General features: G+C 42.6%; 1 protein-coding gene across 1 annotated transcript; it reads left to right on the top strand.

The window, feature by feature from the left end:
- Positions 1-1,062: 1,062 nt before the first annotated feature.
- On the top strand, positions 1,063-2,448 carry LOC133716130 (receptor-like protein kinase FERONIA). The gene has a single exon (XM_062142865.1). The coding sequence runs from the start codon at positions 1,063-1,065 to the stop codon at positions 2,446-2,448; it is 1,386 nt and encodes a 461-aa protein (XP_061998849.1).
- The last annotated feature ends 6,614 nt before the right edge of the window (positions 2,449-9,062 follow it).

The raw sequence follows: 9,062 nt of genomic DNA, 5'->3' as shown, positions 1-9,062 counted from the left end.
GCAATGAAAGAAAAGATGATTTATTGTTTCAATATCAGAATGACAAAACTGACAAGATCTATCAATATGATAATTAATAAAAATCTCATCTCTAGTAAGTAGTGTTTGCTTGATTAACTGCCAAAGAATGTGCAACAGTATGTTGAATAAGTAACTGAGAAGCAGATTTAATAGTGAAATTACATGACCAGTAGGTCCCCAAACGATACGGTCTTATTGATAGAAGTAAGGCAGGGGAATAGAGTTAATTTTTATAACAATATCATGAGGTAAAATTGAAAGTAATTTTTCATTCCACACCTTGCAGAAGAAATATAATCAGTAAATCAGAAACAAGCTCTGTAGTAAGTGACCTACACTTTTGATTCAAATTAATTTGGTATGTCTTCCAAACATGCTCAGCTGATGAAGCACGATCAATATACTTAGCCCGGCCTCCCATGCATACAAATACCATTACTATCTCTAGCAATATTAAGACCAACACCTCCCTCTAATGTAACAGGATTATAGGCCCCATCCAAGCAGATACTCACTCAACCCGGCATAGGCTTCGTCCATCTGGATTTGGGGCGACCAGATTTACTAACAGATGGGTTAGCAGTTTTTTTGATACGAAGATGGGTTAGCAGTTAAATAATCCTAAACACATACCTTTTGTCCTAGTTGTAATTCCAAGATTTATTTCAGATGTAACAGTTGCCTTTGGTGCTTTCCTAATGAAAGACTTTGCAAGTCAATAAGTCTTTGTGCACCGATGTGGAATAGAACGATTATACGATTATGACCAGACCTGAAGAAAAAGATAACTTCAATTTGCACTGAAGTTGATGATTACATAGACACTTTAATAATAAGGACTCGAAATTTCTAAATGAAAGACAAAGAGTCATTGTTGCAGCAGCAGCTCTGGTACTTAATATATACCCAATACAATCAGTGATTAGAAATTTGCCCAAGGACTAGACAAGGACCAGAACATTGATCATGCTTATGATTTCATGTCAGAAGCAGCGGAGATCCCCCTCTCCAACTTCATCCTCTCATCTTTCTCTACCTACAATGAAACCAATCGTCACTCTTCTCTACCTCTCCTTGTTTCTCCACATCCTCACTCTCTTCGTCGCCGGTCAGTCGCCACCATACACTCCGGTCGACAATATCACCCTGGCCTGCGGCAATTCCGGCCAACCGAGCTCCAATGACAACAGAGAGTGGAGTGGAGATATCGACTCAAAATTCACCCCAATTGGTAACGCATCCGAATCCATAAATGCACCGCCGTCGTCCACCGCTAGCCAAGTCCCTTACACCAAAGCTCGGCTCTCTCGCTCCAAATTCACTTACACAATTCCCCTCTCTCCCGGCCAAAAGTTCATCCGCCTGCATTTCAATCCAGATACATACAGCCCGGACTTCCAACGCTCCAACTCCCTCTTCTCCGTCACCGCCGCCAGCTTCACTCTCCTCAAAGACTTCAACGCCTCCGTCACCGCCGACGCTTCCGGCGGGTCCCTGCTGGTCAGAGAATTCTGTGTAAACATCGAGACAGGACAGAGACTCGAGATCACCTTCACACCAAGCAAAGATGCGTACGCTTTCATCAACGGAATCGAAATCATCTCCATGCCCACCGGTCTTTACTATACTTCTTCAGCTAATTTCATCGAGACCATCGCAAGGTCATATCCGATCGAAAACAACACAGCTCTGGAGATGGTGTACCGAATCAACGTCGGCGGAGCCCCCATCTCGCCGTATGCAGACACCGGAATGTACCGGACTTGGGAAGCTGCTGACTATATTTATTTGGATGATACAAGTAAAGAATTCAGCGTGCTACCACAGAACAATACAATCGAGCTCAACTTCGTCGCAGTTCCAGAGTACTCTGCTCCAGAAGAAGTTTGCAAAACAGGTCGGTCAATGGGGATGAACAAAACCATCAACAAGAGCTATAACCTCACATGGGTATTTCCCTTAGATCCCAAGTTTTATTACCTGGTGAGACTCCATTTCTGTGAGTTTGAATCTGATATTACCAAGTATGGCGATCGGTCGTTTCAAATCTACATGGCCAATCAAACCGCAGAAGAACTTGCAGATGTCATCGGATGGAGTGGAGCTAATGGGAATCCAGTTTACAGAGACTACGTTGTGGGCATGTTCATGTCTCCGGTTGGAAGCCAGAAGAAAGTTAACCTCTTTCTAGAACTTGCAGCGCTACAGAGAGATTCGTATACTACTTACAATGATGCCATCTTGAACGGGCTGGAAATCTTCAAGCTCAGTGACTCAAATGGGAATCTTGCCGGACCCAACCCCGATTCACCTCCACTAGCACAGCAAATCCCCAAAAGTTCAACCACAAGTAAATCACATGCTTCTTTGCTCCCCATCATAGTTGGTGTACTCTCCGCAGTCCTACTTCTTCTCTCTGTTCTTTGAATTTTAGTTTTCAGGCGAGGAAGGAAAGTCGAGGAGTCTAGTTCCAGCCAGGAAACGTTGACTTTACCGTCCCGTTTGTGTCATTACTTTTCACTACCGGAGATGAAAGCCGCCACTCAAAACTTCAACGATTCTCGCCTCATTGGAGTTGGAGGGTTTGGCCATGTGTACGAAGGATTTCTTGAGGATGGGGCTACCCATGTTGCAATCAAACGGTTGAAAGCCATGTCATCACAAGGGGCCCACGAGTTTAGGACAAAAATCGAGATGCTCTCTCGAGACTTCGTTACCGCCATTTAGTGTCTCTTAGAGCAAGTTCACCCGTTGGGTCACCTACGATTCACTTATTTTTAGTGTATATTTTCATTCTCTGGGTCACGAAATACACTGTGTCCGTGACCCAGGGCACGAAATACACTGTGCTCGTGACCCAGAGGGTGAAATTAACACTAAAAAGCAGTGAATAGTGGGTGACCTGGTGACCCAACGGGTGAACTTGCTCTTATTGGATATTGTGCTGATGAAGGTGAGATGATTTTGGTGTATGATTACATGGCACGTGGGACCCTTGGTGACCATCTCTACCACACTAATAATCCACCTCTTTCGTGGGAACAACGGCTTCAAATTTGTATTGGTGCAGCGTGATGCAGGAGCATATAGGGGTCAATTAAGTGGCTTTAATATCAGCCAAAATCAAGGCAACAATATACATGACAGCAAATTAGTGTTGATTTCTTTCTCATATATTTATTTGTAATTGCATAGATTTAGCGTTATTTTTATTATTAATGTGATAGAATTTATATTTATTTTGTAATTTTTCATTTATTACTTTTCCTTATTTTGATTCGACTCTTATGTTATTTAAGCAAGAGCTTGTCATATTTGTAAGGGAGTTTTTTTTTACATTATAATGAAAATATAGCCGCTTTTACAGCAGCCTATAATGAGTTGTGTTCTTCTTATTTCTGGTGACGTGTGCTATTACTTCTAGGCCTATGTTTTAGGACCCGTCCCCCATCAAATTGGTATCAGAGCTCTGGTGAGAGTGTGGTGGATTCCATGGCTCGAAGCAGGCTTGATCGGGGAGGTTCTCAAATGGAGGGTCGTTATAGCAACGACATGGAGGAAATCAAGTTGATGATTCAACAACTTGCAGAACGTATCAATCGCATCGAAACTCGACACCAAGGAGGTAAGAGTTGCGACGGGGAGAGAGACGTTTATCAACATGTCACTTGCATCGAAACTTCATGCCAAGATGGTGAGGGTTTCGACGGGGAGGGAGAAGTTGGCCCTTTTCATCACTGTGCTTCGTTGTGTGAGCCAGACGAAAGGGTGGAACAGGTTAGTTTCGACTATGAAGGTTCAAATACTATCTTTAATTTTTCAGTTGATAATTTGGAAAAAGAAAATAAAGATGGCATTGTGGATTTTAGTTTGCCACCAATTTATGATTGTTTTTGTGAGGCATGTTGTGTCAATTGTGATGATCAGATTTGTGATGTGAGTTGTTTGGAGGTTGGAAGTAATATTGATGAACATAGTAGCGATATTATTGATAAAGAGTTTGAGCTAGCAGTAGGAAATATTACTATGCACATGCAAGAAAATGTTCCAATTATCCAAGTCGTTGAAGCTAATGTACCAGCAATTGAAGTGGAAGACCTTTACCCGTGTATGAGTATTGACAAAATCGATATGGGTGAGAGGATTGAGGATATAAACTCAAACCATGGTCATATTGGTGATGCCAACGTGGGTTTCAATCTTGGACTTCTAAGAACTAGGCATGAGAATGATTCAATCTTGGATGAGAGTAATACAGATGTGGGCTTCAGAGGAATTAACTGCAAAACAAAAGTTCAGAGATCTGTTGATTTTGTTGGATTTAATGTTTTCAATTTTCAAATCCCCAAGATAGTAGTTGATATTGTCAAGGAGATGAAGAATGGTGGTAAAAGTATTGGGTTGGCGAAAACCAAATTTCTCAAGCCAAGATTAGGAAGGTATTCCAAATATTTATTTATTTGGAATGGAAGATTCCAATTGCAAGCTAAAGGATTGACCATGATTTGAATGCAATGGATGATTTTGCTAGGATTCTCTCTAATCCATGGCTTGAATTCGAGGACGAATTCTTTCCAACCAGGGAAGTCTGATGTAGGAGCATATAGGGGTCAATTAAGTGGCTTTAATATCAGCCAAAATCAAGGCAACAATATACATGGCAGCAAATTAGTGTTGATTTCTTTCTCATATATTTATTTGTAATTGCATAGATTTAGTGGTATTTTTATTATTAATGTGATAGATTTTATATTTATTTTGTAATTTTTCATTTATTACTTTTCCTTATTTTGATTCGACTCTTATGTTATTTAAGCAATGTTTTAGGGAATCAGAAATTGAGAGAAAAATGCTGTGTATTCTCATTGATAATAGAGGCCTCCTTATATAGAGGATTACAATGTATAGAATCTCAATCATACAAGGAAAGTAATCGTACATTGAATAGGAATCTAGATCCTTCTAATTTAACTCTATTACCACTAGGTCAAGTAACCTAGAGTTTGGGCCAGACACATAATCGGGATTTCCTTGAACACTCCCCCTTATGTCGCCCAAACGTGGTGCTTCTCTCGTTGCCTCATTAAAAACCTTGCCGAGTAACAAAAACCCAGTGGGACAAAAATAACCTCGGTCGAAGGGGAAAAAGAGCACAACACACCCTTCACGTTTCGAGACCATACATGTAGACATCTCCCCCTGATGTCTGCATCTCCCCCTGATGTCTGCATCTCCCCCTGATGACTACGGTCATGGGAGTTCGGGTAACTTCTGCAAACGATGCTACCAACATGTCTCTCGAAAGTGGAATGTAGGCAATGACTTAGTGAGCAAGCCTGCCACACTGTCCCCAGACCGAACATAGTTCACTTTGAACTTGAGGAGAGACTGTTGTTGCTGATTATGCTTGGTGTTGTCGCTTTTGATGTAGCCTTGCCTCATTTGTTCAAAACAAGCAACATTATCCTAAATGCTTGTACGCTCATCTGTGGTAGACTTCAAACCACAATTGTTCGAACATGCGTGATTATGGATCCAATCCATATACATTAACGAACTACTTCGTGAAGAGCAATGATCTCTGCATTGTTCGAAGATATAGCGACTAGGGTCTATTTCTATAGACCTCCAAGGTATCACGGTCTTTACCCATGGTGAACACTTAACCATTTTGGGAATGACCTTTGTATGGGTCAGAAAGATACCCAATATCAGCAAAACCTTCCAAAACACATTTCGTTTTGGGATGGGGATAGAGGACGCAGGCCAGTGTTGGCGGCGTTCCTGGTGTATGATGAGTCCGAATCCATCATCTCTCTGTAGGGATAGAACAAGCTCATATCAATAGTACATCTCAAGTACTGAAAGATATCTTTTACACCAATCCAATGGCGTCGCGTTGGCGCAGAGCTATACCTTAGCTAACAAGTTCACTGCAAATGAGATGTCTAGTCTTGTGCATTGAGCTAAGTACAATAATGCGCCTATTGTACTTAACTAGGGCATTTCTTCCCCTAGCGCCTCTTCGTCATCATCCTTCGAACGAAGAGGATCATTTTCAGGATCAAGACTACGGACGATCATGGGGGTGCTTGAAGGTTTGACCTTGTCAAAATGCCTAAGCATCTATCGACACGATGCTCGAGTTCCAAACCGAGACATAATCGTGTTCTCCCATAATCCTTCATCTCAAAATCGGATTTCAAGTGTTTAGCGGTTTCCCTTAATTCTTTAAGGCCTTCTAATGAAGATCATGTCCAACATGAACTGCGATAGAATCCGAAACTTGTTATGGAAACGCGTGGGCATATCCCTTCCCAATCAAGTAGTCATTTTAGTGAGCGTTTCAATCTTATTGTTGACTTGGGTAGATGAAGTTCACCATGAACCTTCATGTATATTCCGTATCTAGATCCCTATAGAGATACGTAGTGACCACATTTGTAAGCTGCATGTTCAGTTATTCGGAAACTACCAAACTGACAGGGTAGTGGAGTGCAATGACATCCATTACGAGAGAATATGTCTCATCGTAGTCGATTCCAGGGCGTTTTGTGAGAAGCCTTGAGCCATAAGGTGAGATTGCCATCTCTTTTTCTCATCACGCTTTCTAACGAAGACCCATTAGTCAATAGGTTTTATGTTAGGAGGTGTTGGCATCACTGGCTCAAAAACCTTCCTCTTCGTTAGAGAATCCATCTTAACCTGGATCGCATCTTTCCATTTAGGCCAAATCTCTCTACGTTGGCATTCATTCATCAACGGAGCGTGGTTCGAGATCATCTGACTCAACAAACTCATGCGCAACTGCACCATCAATTATGATGGAGTTTCTATCCCACGTCTCATGTACACTAGTGTAATTTTCATAGAGCTCTATTTTCTCAGGAATAGGTTCTGACGTTGAGGCGTCCCCCAACGATAACCATAACCCAGAAGATTCTCATGAGACGGATTTTGAGTGTCGATGATCCAAGGATGAGGTTGTACCAAAGTATCCTTCGAACCCACGGGCCTCCCACGCATCCTAGCTGGGGCCATGGCCTGTAACGCCAAAGTGCCACTCTCTATGGCGTTGGCGCCATGCCTACCTCTGTGTAGGGTGGCGCTACGTCCTCTCGTAGGAACGTCCATCTTTGCAGGCATGTTTGCAGCATATTTGTGTGATCTCGTCACTTTAACAGGGATCGAGATGAGACATAGTGGGGACAAACTACGACAATTCCTGTCGTTCCTGTTGAACATTCGTGTTCTGATCTCCCCCTAACGACGGGAAGACTGTCTCATCAAAGTGACATCCGCAAATCTAGCGGTAAGGAGATCGCCTACCAAGGGCATTAAGTGGCGGACGATTATTGGAATCTCAAATCCAACGTAGTTGGCCATTCGTTTGTAAGGACCCATTATAGAGCGATGTGGCGACGCAATTGGCACATAAGTGGCATACTCAAAGATGCGTAAGTACGATACTTGTACCCAGTCACTAGCTGTAACGCAGAGGTAGATTGAGTGGCGGTGGGTCGTAGAAGAATTAGCATAGCTGCATGCGATATTGCATTACCCCAAGCGGATATAAGGAGATTGGTGCGCATTACCAATGTCCTGACTACCATCGTAGTCGTTTTCGCGAGACCATTTGGGTGTGTCAATGAGAATATGATGTCCAACATCAATCCCATTGCAATATCCATCGAAAGTCTTCGATGTAAACTCTCTAGCATCGTCAAATCCAATTGACGGAATAGGATGATCCGGGGAGTGAGCCCGTTGTCATATGATATTTGCTAGGAGTGTAGCATAAGCAGCATTTACAGGTGGACAATGGCACCACACGTGACCAGCGTGTTTGCGTGTCAACCAACATCATGAGATATTTAAACGTCCGCAAGTTGGTTGAATCAGTCCACAGAATCCCCACGGATTCGATGTAAGAACAGAATGAGTATTTTCATATCCTTTGCATAGGACGGTCTCAGTCCTAATTTCCGGAAGGAACAGGCTTTGCAAAATGAACGAGAGGCCTTAGAAGCAACCAATGAGGATTTTGGTTGGGCCTGAGCGTTCGAAACGCATTGTGAAGCAAAGTTTGTGACTACATCACCCATCATGTGTCAAGACCATGGGAAGTGGCATCCATGGCGTTATAACCATGGGGATTGACATCCATGGCGTCATAGCCATGGGTGACTCCTTCTATGGCGTTGTCAAGGGGGATAGTGGTGGCCCTAGGCCGGTTGTGGACGGAGGTGGTGCCCTAGGCAGCAGCGTCAGTCACACTTAGTCCAGGAATCAACTTTTGATTCATGCTTCTTTTCGCTCGAGAGAAAAGATGTCCATGTGAAGTCTTTAGTAGACGGATCATCATATCATGACCAGGATGACCTATCCTGTCTTGACAAAGCCAATATGTGTCTAAATCCAAGAGATCTTCTCTCATAACTTGATTGGATTTAATAGCTCGAATAGTGACATAGAGTCCACTAGAGAGACACATAAACTTCTCTAAGATGCGCCTTTGTTCTCGATCATTAGAGGTATTGCAAAGGAACTCATTTCCGTTCTCTACATGCGTTTTTGCATGGAATCCGTTGGCTATTCATAGGTACGATTTGCCCTAGGAGCGTAGAGAGTATCTGTGACAGTAATCAAGGTGCCATTTGGCAAGCAGGCAAGGGGAACTTGGGCTATTCCATGTCCTTGAAGTGATCCTTGATGGCCCAGCCATCGTAATCACAAAGTAACATGCTCATGAATCAAAATGGAGTCATAATGAAAAGAACTCAAAATTTTATTCATAAGCCAACGGAGTACATCATTGTCTCTTAAGCATTAGGAGAATCTAATCCAAATGCTAGCTAATGCAAAACAATGGTAGTCGTCTAACTTCTTTTGGTAATTCCAAAATAAATGTGACCGGGTGAGTAGAGAGATGTCCGTGGAGCAAGGCTCGCTTAAGTACCACTAATCTCAAAACCTTCCTAGACATCACATTTACGTTGAGTACGCCTACTTTGAACAAAGACTAAAGCATTGGCATCTAC

The sequence above is a fragment of the Rosa rugosa genome, chromosome 6 (genome assembly GCF_958449725.1).
Source record: "Rosa rugosa chromosome 6, drRosRugo1.1, whole genome shotgun sequence".
Classification (NCBI taxonomy): Eukaryota; Viridiplantae; Streptophyta; class Magnoliopsida; order Rosales; family Rosaceae; genus Rosa; species Rosa rugosa.
Note: the sequence above shows the minus strand (reverse complement) of the source record. Positions and strands in the feature narration are given on the sequence as shown.

Bases quoted from the DNA above. Each gene is read 5' to 3' on its own strand.
- LOC133716130 (XM_062142865.1), top strand. From the start codon at position 1,063: ATGAAACCAATCGTCACTCTTCTCTACCTCTCCTTGTTTCTCCACATC.